General features: G+C 36.3%; 1 protein-coding gene across 1 annotated transcript in view; it reads left to right on the forward strand.

Moving 5' to 3' along the window:
• Nucleotides 1-3297: 3297 nt before the first annotated feature.
• Nucleotides 3298-19859, forward strand: part of LOC107702242 (steroid hormone receptor ERR2) — a 73869-nt gene continuing 57307 nt past the window's right edge. Inside the window, exon 1 of the mRNA XM_016504495.1 lies at nt 3298-3367. Coding sequence (XP_016359981.1) covers nt 3318-3367 — 50 coding nt within the window. The 5' untranslated portion in view covers nt 3298-3317. The remainder of the gene's footprint in view (nt 3368-19859) is intronic.

Here is a 19859-nt window from a genome sequence, read left to right on the forward strand (position 1 = left end):
GCTCCGTGTGTCTGTGTCTGCAGGTACACTCGATATCTCCCCTCTTCTCCTCTTTTCTGGAACATTACATCCCTTAAATATCTTTTCTGGCTTCTTTCTCTTGCTGTCAGTGAATTACCGCGCTGTTTAAAGCCTCTGGAGTGGTGGGAACTTTCACACACCGTTGTGTTTTACTCACATCTGTCAAAGCTTCATCGACTAGCTTTAGCTTGATCTCTTGCGTCAGTTCGTTTTTTAAGATATGTTTATAACACAACTGAGCGAATCACACACCGAATGTCACTGAAACTAAACTCACACCGATCTCAGATCAACGCATTTAACTTACAGTCTGATCCGTGTCTTTCCCCCTTTCTCTCGAGTATGTTTTTATACATGCGTTTAGAGTCACAAATTGTCCTCAGAAGTGAGATACATCTCCATTTGGGGACATTTAGAAAATTATTTATGCATACAATTAAATTCAATTCTAAAAATGCTGTTTTCGTGTAGTGTTATAGCTATACAAATCAATAGAAATTTAAATAACTGGATAAACAATCAGACAAATTCAACAATCTTTGAGAGAAAAATAGGTCAGTAGTTAACAGTGATACACACTAGTCTGTGATCAATAAAACAGCTTGGCTTTTTGCTGAGCGCTTCGTATAGAGCTGGAATTAGAGACTACACTCACTGAAACACAATACACACACACACACACACACACACACACACACATGTAAGTTAGACCTTTACTGCATTCACTGATTTTATTGTGATTAATTTAATATGACAAAATATGGCAACAGGAAACGGAGCACGAGAATAATAACTACAAAAACTAAACTATAACTAAAATACTTGCTTGTACAAAGCCATTGATAATAAATCGACCTGAACTTGAGAATAACATACATTGACAACCTTTACATTTCAATTCTAAATATGAATCTGCTTTACTTGGACAATTTTGTTTTTGAACATATCTAGAACTTGTTTTAAATTAATCAGTGCATTATCATGTGCCGCTTGTTTTCTCAGAGCAGAGGCAATTAAATCTAGAGATATCACACTAGCACAATATCAGCGTTTGATATCAAACCCTGTGTAACATAAGACCAGACCTTAATAAGCATTCCAAAGGGATTGTACGCAAATCATATGGATTAGGTTCGTGGATGAATGACCTTTAATTCCACGTTTTTCAATTAAATTACTGTATGTTCCTGAACCCCAGAGACATCAATCATCGACTCTGTATCAGCCACACGCTGATGACGACGACAGAGTTAAAAAAAAGCACATTCAGATTCTCTCACAAGTATTTTTGCGCTCATGTTTGTATTGTTATTGGCTTGTTGTGTGTCTGTATGAACTGCATGCGCACATTTACAGGTATCCATATATTGAATTGCTTGTCAGAGAAATGAGAATATTTATTATAGTTACAGGGAACACAGAGGTTATTGCTCTTTTTTTAACAGTGTTCCGATGGGACGACATAAGTGTTTGATTTACGCTCATTCTGTCTGTTCTTTAATGCATGAGCATTCAGACTCTGGTTTCTCACTGAATGCATTGGGTTTGAGTTTTGAGGCTTGCAGTGAGTCCTGTGATGATCAATAGGGCTCGTGTGATGTTTTAGTATTGATTATGGAAACGCGAGCCGCTGAATAGAGCAGGGCGGGGTTCAGGAGTCATGTGGGATCAAACGCATATGTCGACCAATAAAAATGCACAAATCAGCTAACATCTGAATGATGGAGATTCATCAAAGTGATTTATTTTGCAATGCATATCTGTTACCCAGCATGCTTCAGCCGCCATGTATGTGTGTGTGTTTTGTGGATTTGTGACACTCAGGCAGCTGTTCAAACTGGCCACTTGTCATGTGTGTGCTTTCGCTATGGCACTCTTCTGATTCTCTGCTTATGAAATGCAATAGAGTAGCAGAGGAGCGTGAGCGATATCTGCATTCTCTGAATTCTCCAAGGCTTGAGCAACACCGAAACTCTGGTGATTGTAAAGCTTCGCGCCCCAAAGACAGACAGCGATTTTATGCTTCTGAGTGTCCAGTCTTTGACTTGCGACTTGAAACAGTCCAGCACTTGCTCTCAAATGTTCAAATTATTTAATGAAGTAGACAAATTTTAAAGTAGGAAAAATAAAAAAATTGAAGGAATCATCAGCGTGATTGTTACTGCATGTCAGATTTGTCAAATGCATCTCTCCTGTTTTTAATGTTTCATTTCACATAACATAAAAACATTGTCATTTTAACCAATGCATGCATATTTATATTTTAATTTTATAAAAAAAAACATTTCTTTTTAAACTTACAAAATAATAAAACAAATGGATCAAAAGTAAATTATAACTTTGATAATGTTACTGTAACATTGCCACTTACGTTTTGCATCATTTTTTCATAAAAGTGGACTTCTGAAAATTATTTTATTTATATACACATATATATATACATGCTTTTGAATATCATTTTGCATTTAACACAATAAGTAGATGAGCACTAGTTTATTAAACATTTTTTTTATGTTAATCCCCCCCCCCCCGCCCCCTGAGGCAGCAGCCAACAGCAGCTGTTCCATATTCATCAAGCTCTTCAGTCTTAAAGAGGCCGACACTGAGCATGCAAACACTCATTTCTGCCTCTCCGCTGCTCACACACTCATCGTAGCGCACTCTCCTGCCTCCTCGCTCGCGCTCTCTCTCTCTCTCTTCGCTTCACCCCGACCAGCCCCCTCCCCCCCACTCTCACACACACACACACACACACACACATGCGCACCTGAGGCTTTTGAATATCATTTTGCATTTAACACAATAAGTAGATGAGCACTAGTTTATTAAACATTTTTTTTATGTTAATCCCCCCCCTTTTTAGAAAAAAAAATGCTTTTGAATAACATTTTACAGTTGCTTTAATATATATTTAGTGTTGTATGAAATATTTTTTACTTTACATTTGTAATTTCACATTAGTAGTTTAAAAAAATGTTTTTTTGTATAACATTTTACAATTAACACAATAGGTAGATGACAACAGATTTTTCAAACTGTCATTGTAAATAACAACCCTGTTCTAAAATAAACAAAACAAAAAAGAATAATCTAGGATAATAAAAGGTTTCCCCCTCAGATAGGATAAATCAGTTGTGTTTTATCCGTGTGGTTTCATATATATTTGCTTCAGTCTGTTGTAAAGGTTGGCTGCTTGTGTGTGCGATGTCTGTGAGAGTATTTCAGCACACTGCACATCAGCCCCGGCCCCTGCTGTTTTCCCCCCCCCCCCCCCCGGGAATGCTAAAACTGGGCTGATGGACATTTCCGAACTTTGCATCCCTGATCCTCTCAGCTATCATAACCAGTAGGTGCATCTTCCTCTTTCACGCACTAATACCGCTTCAGCGTCTGTCTGTCTGTTTTTCTTCTTCTTTGCATGTCGATAGTACAGTTTTCTTGCACTGGCTGAAATTACTGCTGCTGCGATAGGGATGCGCTTTCATCTGCATGGACACAGTGTTACTTTCCACTCAAATTTATGTTCCTAATGTCAGCAGAGTGAGGTTTAGAGACGCTTCTTTTCTTCTGCTTCAGTGTAGGTTGTTTGTTTTGTTGTAGTGTGTTGCGTGACGCATGCGTCCCAGCGTTTGGACGCTCCTCTAGAGCCACTTGTGTTTGGAAACAAGTCTGAAGGGTTCAGGCGGGACAAAAGGCACAGGACGGATGTTTGTTTATTAAATGAATGAGAGAGGATGCGGTGAAAGAAAGGTTGAAGGGGTCCAGGTTTCCCGGGGCCGTCTGAGATCACAGGAATAATGCGCTCGCTTTAGAAAGACTAGGAAGATGCAACTTACAAAGATGTTCTCTTATTTTTCACCAAAATAAAGCTGCTTTGACTTTCATGATTTTTTATAATTCTGCATGGAACACTTTTTCTCCAAATTATCTTGATGCACATCTTTATTTTGCATTTGAATATTATTGTTTTACACAGGGTTTTTAAATTATCTATTGACATGAACGGACCTCTGTTCTAATTTAAAACAGCAACTTTTAAAATCAACCCGTAAATGTTTGCGTTGTGCTTGGATTATTATATATATATATATATAAAAAATACATTTTAAAAGATTGACCAAAAAGCGTAATGTGTGTTGATCCACCATTGGATTTTTGGATATGGATTTTTTTATTTACTCTCAGTAACATGTCACACCAGCAGCTCTGACATGGGCCGAATGCAGACTGTCTCTGTGTGTGTGTGTTTTGGGTGAATTAGACTAGATTACAGTCTGCACACTTTAGTCATCTTAAAAACACACATATTCTAAGCTGCTTTGTAGTTTTACACTAAAACGGATTACAAAGGTTCAATAGAGCTCAGCTGCCCTGACACCTCCACGCATGCATTTCCACAGTCGCGTTTGCATTAGAAAACCTTTATTTAGAATTAGTTCGTCTCAAATGCGTTTAAAACATTTATATTTAAAATTCATAGTTTTATTAAGAGCAACTCGTTTTGTGCAAATTATTCTAGCTCCACTGAAAATTTACAATCTGAAATAGTGTAAAACTACAGTGAGCTTTTCTTTAGTGATACTTTATTTAGTGATTTAATTATTATGAAGAGTTTTTAAAATGTTTAATAGATACAAAATATTTTTTCTTGATTTATTTCTCTGTCATTAAATACACATCTCATAAATTTGAGCATCACTGCTGGTTTGTTGCTTAAACACCATCATGTTACACTTTTATTTGACCTACTGTTAATGTACCAAATTATTTTAGTGTAGTAGTGATATAATTCTATCTCTTAATCTCTTTGCATAGAAAATAGTAAATAACCTTTTTTATTATGAATTAAAAAATGTTAACACACATCTGCTGATGCATTTCAAATTTAATATTAAAATAGAGTGTTTTATGTGTGTGTGTGTGTGTGTGTGTTTGGAATTGAGGAACCTGTTTTAGGTTTTTGACTGGCCTTATTGTGCATCTATAAATTCATTGTTTTATTAAAAAATCCACTTAATTTAATTTTAGTCCAAAAATATTTCAACAAGTGTTGTTGAAGTAATTCAATAAAATGTGTGTTTTACATTTTAAAATGAGCATGAAGAGTATTGTCAGCGGCTGGCTGCGGCTGTTCATTTACTGATGGGGTTGCATGTGTGTGAATTGAGTGTGTGTCACACACACTGTCCTCAGATGCACCGCAGCACTGGATTCACAGCGAAACGCCACCGGTTAATGTTTACTGGCACGTGCAGTGAGATTGATGCTGCTTTTGTTTGTAAACTGCATGCTTCAGTATTCATGTGTAGATCCGAGGCATTCGGAACTTTGACGTCTTCTTTACTCAGCTGGGATATTCAATATGACCCGGAGCGAACACTGACTAGACGTATTCTCGCTCATTGCGGCCTCATTTCAGGCTCTCGGTCGGGATGACAGCTGGATTACTTTCGTATGCAGAAAACCTCCATAAGCACGGCCAGACAAATTAAATTGAACAATTGTTTGACTTCATTACCGAGTTGGCAGATCCAGCGCATAAAGCGCGTATCTCCGGCGTTTCCGTTTTCCCTCTTCCGTTTTATCGCATTAGGTTTGGAAAAAAGCAGCTGTGGGAATTGCATTAGTGCATCTTAAGTTAAAAGCTCGGCGGTCTTTGAGCAAGTGTTTCAGTGCTGTTGGGTTAATCAGATTTTTGCTGTCTGTGAGGAGATGCTATCGCGGGGTAACCAAAGCAGCCGGCTCTGACACTATCCAGATGGGATCAGCTTACAGTAATTTGGTTTCAGAAAACATTACTCACACAGATCCATGGCTGTGGTCAGCCCACATATTCATGAGCTCTGGAGAGGGTTTCGATTCTCTCTGCGAGCCCTTCACCGGCCAGCTGACCTTTGGCCAAAACGAGCACGCTTCTCGATTCGCCGCATGGTTTTTCAAACAAACACACAGGCTTTGGGTACCAGCGGGGGATTGTTTTTGGTGAGCGCAGAGCAGTGTTTTTATATGCACATGCAGCGCGTCACTCACCTGCGTTCTTTCCGTTGTGTGTTTATTATCGACACATGCTCTGCTGAGGGTCTTTGGTGCTCTATATTTGTCATGTGTGCACATATAATCCTGATTCACACTCTAACACCTCTAACTATCTCGAACCAGCTAATTTTATGCATCATAAGCTTGCATTAACAACTGTGTTTCAGGAGACAGTATTAACATCCGTGGAAGCTATCCGTTGCACTGAAGGTTGTTTATAAGTTTCTTTAGATTATCAGAAAAAAAAATGGTAACACTTTAGTATAGGGACCAATTCTCACTTTTAACTAGCTTATTAGCATGTAACATATTGGTTGTTTATTAGTGCTTGTAAATCACATATTCTGCATGTCCATATTCTACATCCCTAATCTTACCCAATACCCAAACTTAATAACTACCTTAAGTATTAATTAGGAATTCAAATTAGGAATTTACTGTGGTAAATGGTTTGGTAATAGCGAGAACTGGACCTTAAAATAAAGTGTGACCGGAAAAATTAAGAACTGTTTGCTTAAAGGTTCTTTGAGGAACCAAAATGGTTCTTCTGTGGCATCGCTGTGAAAACACCCTATTGCAACCTTTATTTTGAAGAGTGTAGTGTGTAATGTAGCTGTCAGACATTAAAAGAATGGCACATTTCTGAATAAAGCATGTGTAAATTCCTGAATTGAATGAGTATTGAGGCAGAAGGGCTGTGTTATAGTGCAAGCGCTGTGGTCTCAGCGTGTCTTGATGGTAGGGTCACTTTCAGCGCTCTCACACCCTGCGGCAGTGACCGAGCCGCCCGGCGTCGCTTATCCGTCCCCCAGTTCTCACTGAGTTAACCTTGGCATCCTGGCTGCGTCGTGACAGCAGGTTTAAAAATAAACCCAGCTCCTTTAGTGTGCTGGGGATAATGGCCCTCCAACGCATGCCGCAAGGGGGGTCTCGCACACACACACACACACGCTCACTCAGAGGAGACCACAGAGGAAGCAGTGATGCTATAGACAGCAGGGCTCGTCTGAAACAAATACTAACTTTAGCATGGCAGTTTTAGCATATTTACAAAGTTGCCGTCTTTTAAACATTAATTTGACCATTTAAAACTTTTACAAATAGAAAATGAACTTTTTGAAATATACTGTTTAAGCGTTATCACAGCATTTATTTTGAATTAGTTTTTATTTGTATATTTTCAGTTTTCATCTCTTTAGTTAAAGTTTTTTTTGTTGTTGTGTGTTTAAAATTTTTTTTTTAATTGGTCTATTGTATTGATTTTAATTAATTAATTAATTTAAATTTTAGTTATGTTAGTGAATCAACTCAATGAAAATGGGAATTTTTTTCTTTGGTAACTAGCTGAAATAAAATAAGTTCGCTTTTTTAATATATATTTTTAGATTAATTATATTTTTAATATATTTTATTTTAGATTTTTTAAATGTATTTTCTATTTTAGTTATCATTTATTACATTTTATTTTTAATTTTATTTTTGTTGTTTTGTTTTAGTTTTAGTTAGCTGTAATAACCCTGCTCGCACGTAAAGCTGCACATGCAACTGAATGCAAATATGCATCTTAAGTCACTAACGTGTGGCCCGTCCGCAGCACTTGCTCTCTCTTTGCATCAATCCCACACACTGAGAGTAAACGATCCGAGCGCCGTGTCCTGATTTGCTCGGTAATCAAATGTTGCGGGGGGAAAATGCTAAGTCCGCTAATTTACACTTTGGAGAGGAGGGGAGAAAAAACGTGAGGCCGAATGTCCGCGGGGCGGCACGCAGGCGTTTATCAGAGAATGGTATTGGTATTGAGCGGCCAGTCGTTTGAAGGTTATGTTTCTGAGCAGTAATTGAAATGCAAAATAACATTAGGATCGATGGTTAGCTCTGTTTATTTATGAAATCAATATTGAAACGGTCTGTCACCATTGCAGCTCTGATTCCAGCTGACAGCCAAACTGAGTGTGCCACGGCTGAGACGGTCATTGCCTGCACTGCGGGCAGGAGCGGAAGCGCCAGGAAATGGGTGGGATTTAGGAGAGGAAATGATGTCGCCACAGGTGTGTGAGATGCACAGCGGTCTTTTAGGATTCTGTAGTTTGTGACTGGATCTTCTGTCCCTGTGCGTTGGATTTGCATGCATATCTATTAACAAAACAAAAGTATTTTATATAAAAGCTTGGGGTTGGTAAGATTTTAAAATGTTTTTCAAAGAAGCCTCTTCTGCTCACCAAGGCTGCATTTATTATATCAAAAATACAGTAAAAATTGTGAAATATTTTTGCAATGTAAAACAGCTGTTTTCTATGTGAATCTCTGTTAAACTGTAATGTATTCCTGTGATGCGCAGCTGTATTTTCAGCATCATTACTCCAGTCTTCAGTGTCACATGATCTTCAGAAATCATTCTAATATGCTGATTTGCTGCTCAAGAAACATTTCTGATTATTATCAATGTTGAAAACAGTTGTGCTGCACAATATTTTTGTGGAAACCGTGGTACATTTTATTTGTCAGGATTCACAGATGAATAGAAAGTTCAAAAGAACAGCATTTATTTGAAATGGAAAGTTTTTGTAGCATTATGAATGTCTTTACTGTCACTTTGGTCAATTTACTGTGTCCTTGCTGAATAAAAACATGAATTTCCTTTATTTATTTTTTTGTTTTTGCATTTTTTAATCTTACTGACCCCAAACTTTGAAATGCTAGTTTATGTTCAAATAGTTTCTCCTGAAGAGTAAAACACTGTGACAAACATTGATCTGTTTGTTTAAGAAGCCCAACGTGCCAAATTCTGACTCAACCAATGATGAGAGTTTGGGGGCGGGACTTACTGTTTGACGGGGGGGAGTGTTTGGAAGATCCTTCTGCTGTTTGTGCAATTCAGTTTTGCTGCAGAAAAGCACAATTCACCTTTAGTATTTTTGTTATCTTAAATGGTGTCATACTGATGTGTTGTTAGTTGTTTATCAGTTCAAGGTAGAATATTCAGTGTTTGCATATTCACATGCACAGTGCTTGACTGCACTCAACAAGGCAGACATAGTGAGAGTTAACACAAAAGTGTTTTAGATCAGAGCTTCTGAGATGTTTTTAATTCAGGACTGTGTCACTCGACCGTTCCATGTTGACATCTGTCTAATATTACCAGCTGGTCTCAAAATACTGTTCACTGGACAGACGACGGAACAAGGATTAAAGGTTGACAAGTTTATTTATTTTGCGATTCTAACTACACACAGTTTCATGTGCTTCTGTATTCAGACACACACTCTGCTCGTCTCTGTCTGTGGGAAGGTGTTTTAATTCGCTGTGGAGGTGATGAGATCTGCGTCATGTAAATCAGGGTCCGTTGCTCTCAGGTTGACCTGTGAACTCTCTCAGATCATCAGAGGACATTACAGTGTAAATCCGCTGCGTTCATGAAGGTGAGCTGCAGTCAGATGACATGGAAAACCTCCTGCGCCAGTTCATTTGTGCGTCACCTGAGTTTGTCACGCGCTGCTCATTTGCAGTCCGTGATTTTCCACACTGACCACTGAGTTGTAGTGCTCATCGTGGTGCTTGAAGAGACGTCTTTTCTGTAATAATTATTGTCATCTGGTGTCAGTATATGAGAACTACACATATATTGCTCACTGACTAGTGTCATTACAATTAACTAGACGGTTAAATATTTGATAAAATAACACAAAAGGCAAGATCATACAGTGACTTTGGTGCTGATTCTGTTGGATTTGATGCAAAGCAGTGAACAGACAGTTCATCAGAGTACAGTAGTGCTAGTTTACAGAGAGGAGTGTGATAATGACAGTGTTTAACAAAAAGCTATTAGTTTAAAACCTTTGATATTAACTTCCCTATATTAAAATAGGACATGATTTGGTGTTTTAGTGACATTTACACAAAGACTGCTACCTCAGAAATGTGAGACCACGGCCAAACAAAGGTTATTTGAGCTAGTTATCTGGTAAACATGTTAAACTCTCTTTTGGAACAAGGTTAAATAAGAAACACTTCATTTAACTGTCCGTTGAAATAAATCAATTGATTCAGTTTGATCATAGAAGTGTCATCATGTCAAGTTAAAAAGAAAAGTTGCTCTACTTGTACATTATGCATTAGTGTATAGGTTCATATAAGTGAAAATTATTTACTTAGTTAAAGGTGTCATATGATGCAATTTCCAATTTTCCTTTCTCTTTAGAGTGTTATAGACTTGTGCCGGTTTTCGGTAATGCGGTATATCACGGTAATGAATATGCGCGATATTGTTATCGTGGGCTCTTCTAAATACCGTGTTGAATCTATGGTCTTTATTGTCATTTTAAGCCATTTCTGAGCTTACATACATAATACTGACATTAACCTGAAAAAAAAAAACTATATATAACTTTATCACTTAATAACTTTAGCATCACTACAAAACACGTAAAATAAGTGCTGAAACGGCAATAGAATGTCTAATAAAATCATAATATTATGTATTTTGTTAGCTCAGAGTGGTTTCTCCCAAATAAATTTAAGAAAAGTCAAGAATCGTCTTTAAATCTGATTCTCTCAGCATCCGCTGAAGTGTGTGTTGCTTTTGCTTCCACGTGTCTGTTTCTCTGTCATGAGGCTGTGTTTGATGAGCTCAGATGCATTGCGTCAGCTGTAATTCACACACGTTACTGTAACGCTGATGGACTCATTTAGTGGCACACGCATCTCATAATGCAGGACGGCGCTACGGTTCACATGTCATCTGACGGTTCTGTATTATGCAATTGCAGGGTTAATTTACACAAGACGGTGTGAATGGTTTATATTTATGTGTATGTGTATATTTATATATTTATTATTTGTGTTTGTGCAAGTAAATGTGTCAAGCCATACGCACACAGAATAAGACAGTCTTGTTCAGATGACGTGAATGTCTTACATTAGGAGCATATTTGATTTGGCAGCTAATTATTTAGCAGAAAAATGAGTAATATGCATTATTTCTAGTGTAAAGAGGGAAAAAAAAGGGGAACGATTAAAAAAAAAACCTTCCCAAGTGTGCTCCACGCGAGGAATGAACTAGTTGTACACATGAAGAACTGTTCAATTCAAGACCTAAAACGGCTCGTTCTAACACGCCCCCACATATCTACATCACTATGTGGGAAGATTTGCATAACGTCGCCCAAATGTTCACGCAAAGAAAGAAGGAGTAACTTTTATTCTAAATACACAACATAATGTTCTTTTTAGCAATGTCATATGACCCCTTTAAACACGTTGAATCTATGGTCTTTATTGTCATTTTAAGCCATTTCTGAGCTTACATACATAATACTGACATTAGCCTGAAAAAAAAAAACTATATATAACTTTATCACTTAATAACTTTAGCATCACTACAAAACACGTAAAATAAGTGCTGAAACGGCAATAGAATGTCTAATAAAATCATAATATTATGTATTTTGTTAGCTCAGAGTGGTTTCTCCCAAATAAATTTAAGAAAAGTCAAGAATCGTCTTTAAATCTGATTCTCTCAGCATCCGCTGAAGTGTGTGTTGCTTTTGCTTCCACGTGTCTGTTTCTCTGTCATGAGGCTGTGTTTGATGAGCTCAGATGCATTGCGTCAGCTGTAATTCACACACGTTACTGTAACGCTGATGGACTCATTTAGTGGCACACGCATCTCATAATGCAGGACGGCGCTACGGTTCACATGTCATCTGACGGTTCTGTATTATGCAATTGCAGGGTTAATTTACACAAGACGGTGTGAATGGTTTATATTTATGTGTATGTGTATATTTATATATTTATTATTTGTGTTTGTGCAAGTAAATGTGTCAAGCCATACGCACACAGAATAAGACAGTCTTGTTCAGATGACGTGAATGTCTTACATTAGGAGCATATTTGATTTGGCAGCTAATTATTTAGCAGAAAAATGAGTAATATGCATTATTTCTAGTGTAAAGAGGGAAAAAAAAAGGGGAACGTTAAAAAAAAAACCTTCCCAAGTGTGCTCCACGCGAGGAATGAACTACTTTTTCACATGATGAACTGTTCAATTCAAGAGGGAGCTTTACCGTTGGGCTCACACACTTTTACATGTTAACTCTTTCACTGCCACACTCGTCACACTGCCTGACTTACACTCCTTTATTATACAGTATATGTGCACATTATTTTGAATCCGCATCACTTGGGAAGCTACAAACTACTCAAGAAAGTATACATTAAAGCTGTTCAACAATATATTTTTTAAATAAATAAATATATATGTATATATATATATATATATATATATATATATATATATATATACACACACACACACACACACAGAAATATTTAATATCTATTCTTTTCTGTTGAATAGATGTTTGTGTAACTCTCAAAACACATCACTTTGGGGAAATATGGGGTAAAATAGATGAAATATTTTATATTAGAAACTAAATATGTGTTATATTTATTTATTTAGATATTTTTGTAAACATTAGGCTGTTTTTTTTCCTGATGTTGTTTTTCCTACAACATCAAAATACATAATTTAGGTGAGAGATAAAAATTATGTTTAATTTATTTTTAGTTGTATTATCATTTTATTTTATTTTAGTTTGTTATGTTATTGTCATGTTATTATGCTGTTATTTTATTTATTTATATTCATTTATATTATATATTATGTACTGAATGTAATTATTAATTCTGGGGAAAGAAAAAAAATTCTATTTATTTTTAGTTATGTTCTTGTTATGTTGTGCTATGTTATTTATTTATATTAAATTATATAAGCATTTGTATTATATTTCCTTTTACTTCCTGATTTAATATAGTACACACACACACACACACACACACACACACACACACATACTCAGGTGGCAAATAAGTATAAATAGCCATCATTTATTTTATAAGTCAGGAATATAAAGATGAACAGCAGCTTTTAACTAAATTAAATTTAGATTGTTTTTATTTTTGAGCCAGTTCATTGAAATGGATCGTCCAAATAAACCAATTCGCTGACATGATGCAGTTTGCTGAAAGATAAGACCAGTTTACATCCATAAAGTGTGACAAAAAACAGAGATGTTGCATTTTATCACACTTTACTCGTTTGAAAAGTGTCTTGTTAGTGGAAAAGCAATGCAGTTGAGTGTTGTTACCTTTAGTAAGTGACTGTCCAACACTGTGTACGTTTACATGAAATTATTGTGAGGCCAGTCTGGAGTCTGGTGTTCTTCCTTTGATTTCACTTTGATTTGAGCAAGCTGTCATTTCTGAGCATGAGATGGGTTTGCTAGGGCTTAAAGGCTAATGGCTGGCAGTTGAGTGTAGGGCTGGGCGATTTTCCCGATTTTATCGATTAATTCAAATTTATTGTTTTGCCGTGATTTTATTTTTAGAAATCGAGGAATCGCGATTTTGAATAGAAATATTACCAAATGTTGGAATAAAACACTTTGGCAATATGCCGGTGGTAACAGTAAAGAGAAAAGAACGATCATTCGCCATTCACACAGCGCTTTTGTGTTGACAAAGATGCGACGCGGGCAGTGGAACAGGTAAAACATGCAAGAAGATGGGAGCAACCCTCTACATTGCGAGTAAATCACTCGCATATGCGATTAAATCTTACTCTGGGCGACTAAATGATGTCTAATATTAGCCACTGGCTAATAAATTCTCACATTTTACTCGCCAGTGTGTGAGTTGGAGGCTAAGTATTAAGTTTAGCTCAGATATATTTTCACTCACAGAACACTCTGACTGAGCGCTTCAGAGTTTCACTCTCCGCCAAGCGATCTGTGCTGTTTTTCAGTTCATCTGAATGGATGTGCAACGCACCTGTATTTAAAGTACCGTAAACTCTAGTGTGAAGGTGCACAACTCGCCGTCGCTTAGTTTCACACACACGCAGAGAGAGAGAGAGAGAGAGAGAATTGATGCGCTACATGTAAACGATATTCTTTGTTGTATTTTGCTGTCAAATTAACGGAGTTCCTTTCTCCGTATATATATATAGTTTTTGCATCTTTTCTGCAAAGATATTTAACACGTGATTTGTTTAACATTTACATCATGTTGACAACTTCATGTGTGCTGCACTTGGAATAGAATTTTCTTTTAACTAGAGGGTTAATAAAGAAAAAGTAACTTGAATCATTTTGTAGTTGCATTTTCAAGTTGACTAGTTAAAAATCGTAAAAAAAAATCGAGAATCGGTCAAACATTCTGGAAAAATCGAGATTTTAATTTTTTGCAAAATCGCCCAGCCCAAGTTGAGTGAGATGTGGTGGAGGAGAGCACTAGTTAGAGTTGTGACATGCGTGTTTCTCCTCCTCCATATCCTGTGCTCAGGAAGGACGCGACGGGGATCGATGGATGCGATCTGTTTCTGGCTGTGAGCTCATAGTCTGAAGAAGACCACAGAGGCGATGCGAGGCAGACGGACTAAATTTAAACCTTGGCCCCGGAGTTTAATTGGGCCGGGCCGGTCTCTCCTCCTGCAGTAACCGGGCACCGTCATCCAATATCCATCTGTCTCCTCTCACCTTGTTGTTTTCTTCACTCCTTCTCTTTCTTTCCCTCCACGGCTCAAACTCTCGGCGTCTCATTCATTCAGTGAGGAGTCAGACTAGTTGTTGCTCTTTCACTTTATAATGCCAGGAAAAAATGGATGGTGGTTGTCATGAATTACTTTAAGCTTTTCTCCCACCCCAAAATTATGTATTTTGATGTTGTAGGAAAAAAATAACTTAATGTTTATAAAAATGTATAAATAAATACATATAGAATATTTATTTTATGCATATTTGTATGCATAATTATGTATTTTGAGGGAGTTAGCCTGCACAAATCTCTTTTGCAACAGAAAATAATACCAAACGTTTCAGCTGTACTTGATGCATCACAATTTTGATTGATTTTATGTTGCCACCAAAAAAATAAAATAAAATAAATGGAAAGATGTTCTGTAAATGTTTTAAAACTCATTCTTACAGAATTATTATGCATGCAGATTTTATGAGGTCATGTTGCTTGAAAGATGACATTAAATATTTGTACTTTGTGAAGTGAACCTTATGATATGCGAATTATTAAATCATAAAGCAAAATAAAAATGCTTTAGATAAATACAAATAAATAAATTACCTAATATATAATCTAATTTAATATACTGTAAATAAAATATACTGTTTGATAATATCAATTAATAAATGTTTCAAAACGATATGAACATTAAGCTTTTCTCCCACTCAAAAATAGCTTGATGTGTGATATGCGAATTATTAAATCATAAAGGAAAATAAAAATGCTTTAGATAAATACAAATAAATAAATTACCTAATATATAATCTAATTTAATATACTGTAAATAAAATATATTGTTTGATAATATCAATTAATAAATGTTTCAAAACGATATGAACATTAAGCTTTTCTCCCACTCAAAAATAGCTTGATGTCTATAAAAACATATATAAATAAATACGTATAGAATATTTATTGTATGCATATATTTTTTTATGTATATATTTTGAGAGAGTTACACAAATCTGTGTTGCAACAGAAAATAATACTTGATGCATCACCACTTTCATCAGTTATTTTAATTTTATGCTGTCAATTAAAAAAAATACAAAAACAAAAGGTGATATGGAATTATTTGTAAGGATGAACATCATTAATCAGAGGATCCGTGAGCTAGTATAGACAAAAAGGTGAGTAAAAATGAAATAAAAAATATGCTTTTACTTAAAATCACATACATTTCAACCTGTGTCAATTATCAGAATCAGAAAGAGCTTTATTGCCAAGTGTGGCACACAAGGAATTTGTCTTGGTGTTAGGAGCTTCCGGTACAGAAAATACAAACAAAGTGCAGACATACATAAAATGAGAGAATAGACAATAAATTATAAATAACAATAATAATAAAAATATACAGAAAAAGGAAAAGTGTCCATAGACAGAACTGTGAATGCTTATATTTATAAGCCCCCCCCCCTTAAAAATTAAAAAGTATTTTTAAAAATTAATTTGTCACACCACAAGACCATTTAAAATGATGTAATATAGGCAAAAATATTAGTAAACTTAAATCTACAACTCAGTTAAAGTCACATACATTTCAACCTGAAATTGATGGACATGTTATGTTTTTTACGTTTGGAATAATTTCCCTGAATGCATTTGATCATCTGAAGTGACTTCAGTTCATCCAAGCTGCACATTTCTGTGGGAACCCATGATCTCAGCATTACTAACACAGTTGAGCTGCAGAAGAGACAGCACTGATGAGATAGGGTTAACTTTACCCTGGTGATATTTTTACATTGAAATCAGCTTAATTTGCAGTGACGATGTTGAACGTCACAGAAGCGCAGTTGTTGATGTTTGAAGGGCACAATCGTGATCAGCAAGCGCTCTTCCTCTCTCTCTCTCTGTCCATTTCTCATTGGCTGTGTTCCACCTTCTTATATCAGTCGCACATAAATCCTTGTCAAATTCCTCCTTCGCTTTTTAACAAAGTGCTCGTCTTCACCTTTTCCCTTCTCTCTGTTTATCTCTGCACTAATGAATGAGCGGCTCTCCGCTGCGGCCCGAGATTAAAACGGCTCCCAGGGGCCTGAGCGAGTACACACACACATGCGCGCGAGCGAACAGCCCCAGGGTCAGCCTGAGCCCCGTATTCCCTTGGTAGCTGTTAACCCGGGGCCTTTTTATGGGCAGACATTTCCAAGTGGCCCTCGGTGGGCTCTCGCTCCGCTCGCCCGGAGCCCTGGACAAACCCCGTTTCATTTGCATCCATGAAATAGAGCTCTGTACACACAAAACAAAACTGTCCACTGCTTGGACATCAAATGCAGTATAAATTAAACATGTTTGTTAGTGGAGTAAACAGTGTTTCTGCATGAGCCCGGCGTGACGGGGAGGAGCACGAGAGCATGTCAGGAGTTAATTGAGTTCCTTTATCAGCCCATCAGCTGCAGCCCTCTGACCGATCTCCCCTCCACCCTCCGGGACATCTGATACCGAGTGTGTGTGTGTGTGTGTGTGTGTGTGACTGTCACGAACCCACTGACTCTATGAGACTCAAATATGAAAGGCTCACTGCATTAGAAGAATGCAGCTTTTAACTTCTACCACTACCATTCAAAAGTCCTTCTGCTCACCAAGGCTGCATTTATTTGATCAAAAATACAGTAAAAACAGTGAAATATAATTTCATTTTAAAACAGATGTTTTCTGTGTGAATATCTGTTAAAGTGTAATTTATTTCTGTGATCAAAGCTGAATTTTCAGCATCATTACTCCAGTCTACTCCAGGATTCACAGATGAATAGAAAGTTAAAAAGAACAGTATTTATTTGAAATATAAATCTTCTTTGAATCAGAGGATCATTTGTGACACCGAAGAATAATTTAAAATAAACTGATATTGATGAAATTATTGATGATTATTGATGACATTATTACAAATGAAATCTGCAATATACCTTTACTTAAAATCACATGCATTTCAACCTGAAATATTGATGGACATATCGTGTGTCAAATACTCTGATATTTTTGAGTTTCTTTACAAAAACAAGTACATGAATGCATTTAGTAGATGCTTTTACCTGAATATTTCTACTTTAAAAAAATTAGCCTAATCTTTTGCATTACAGAATCATTTAAAATGAACTAGTATGGATAAAAATATGAGTAGAAATTAAATCTTGTTTAAAATCACACATTTCAACTAAAGACTGTATAAAAACATGGACGTAGTGTCCGTGACGTAACCCGTAGACTTCCGACGAGCGCTTTGAAGCCTAAAGTAGGCGGAGCCAGCCGTCGCCATCTTGGCAGCGCGTCACCGCGCCCACCTAGCTCGACGGTGGTGACAGCAGCGGCAATCCACCTGTCACTCAAGTGGCCACGCCCTTAATTATGCAGAACTTTAAGGCTTAATATAATTTAAATGGATGAGTTATAAAAAAATTCACCCCCCTCACAGTTGTCATGAAGGGCAAAATTAGCTATATAGACCAAAATCATTTTTTGAACCAGGCTGTAAACATGTTTTTTTCTGCTGTAAAGTTGGGCATTTTAACATGGGAAGTCTATGGGATTGACTCCCTTTTGCAGCCAGCCTCTAGCGGCCAGTCGATGAATTACAGTTTAAGTCACTTCCGTGTTGGCTTCACGAGAGAGAGCGGGAGGTTGCCGCTCGATTTCAACTCAAAATTGATGGACCAGGCTGTCATACCTTTATACATTTCTTTACATTTAGAAAAATTATCTTAATTAATTTTCATTGACGCTTTTATCTGAGGCAATGATAACAATATAAAATTATAAATGTTTTTAATGTCACTGCTGAATAAAAGTATTATTTAAAAAAAACTAACAAAAAAAAAACATACTGACTCCAGACTTTTGAAGGCTAGTGTAAGCACACTGTAAAATGTTTTTAGAAGTTGATTATATAAGATTATTGAAGTAAATTTTACAAGAAATACTATTTCAGTCTCTCTACTTTAAAATTTCACATTTAACCCCTTAGCTGTCACCCCCCATTTTCAGCATGAAGACACAAATGACATACCCAAAATCAAAAGGTTGCTGCTCATGAGTCTTTCTTACTAGATACATAATCAACATATGTTCACAAAGCTGACACTTCAAAGTTTACTGTTCAGGAATCAGAATTACTCGGGCTGTTATGATAATAAAGATTTATAAGCTCAAACATTAAAACAAAAATAAAAATATTAAAAACATCTTTTTTAAATGTATAAAAAAATATGTTGCTGTAGGATATTATTTTAGAAACACAATGAAGCTAAAGCCACAAGTCTACTTATGCTTCATTTGAAATTTCAGAACATAATCTCTAAAACTGAATTTTATGAAACATTTTCTTAGACCATGTCATGTGTGTTTTTAGAGAAGGCTAATAATAAAACAAAAATAAAAATATTAAAAACATCTTTTTTAAATGTATAAAAAAATATGTTGCTGTAGGATATTATTTTAGAAACACAATGAAGCTAAAGCCACAAGTCTACTAATGCTTCATTTGACCTGTAAGCTCTCCTGTAAGCTGTCTCCTCATGTCTGACTCGGCAAACTGGCCCATTCATGATTCTATTGTTCTCCCTTGACGAACCTTTCACACCTCCGCCAGGTATGAGACATTATCCTCAATATTCCTTTATCATTATTCTTTTGTTTTATTCAGCCATTAGTAGCCTTTATTCTGGCATTACAAGGTTTACCAAGCCACATTGCTTCAATCCCAGTATACATTTACTGGCCTATTATCAAAAGTCTTTCTATAAAAATACAACAAAACATTTTCTTACGACCTTACGTGAATTATTATGACAAAATGCATTATGAAGAAGAGCTGCACCTGTTCTGCAGCTCATAAAACTATTTATAAGATATATAGTACACTTTTACTCACTTTAAACCACCATCGAGTGTTTGTAATAACTTCCTTTTGCGATCCCATGTGGAATGTGGAATTGTTAAAATATGCTATTTATAGCCTTTTATATTGCTGCACAAATTAGCATTTCAGATGTACACATTCTTTATTGTTATGAAAATACCACAAATCTGAAGAAAATCACATTCAAACCATATACTATCGTAATCGTGTGTTTATTATTTGGATATTTCGTGGGTACAGACGTTTCTCTGTGTTTGCTTCAGTTCCTGTCACCTGAGATGCCTTTATCAGGACGATTTTTGAAGGCAGCATAGATGTATCCTTTGCTGCCTTTGATATCCCACAATCCTGTGCGTTCCATTCT

Source organism: Sinocyclocheilus anshuiensis, unplaced genomic scaffold, assembly GCF_001515605.1.
Source record: "Sinocyclocheilus anshuiensis isolate Anshui unplaced genomic scaffold, SAMN03320099.WGS_v1.1 scaffold598, whole genome shotgun sequence".
Lineage (NCBI taxonomy): Eukaryota > Metazoa > Chordata > Actinopteri > Cypriniformes > Cyprinidae > Sinocyclocheilus > Sinocyclocheilus anshuiensis.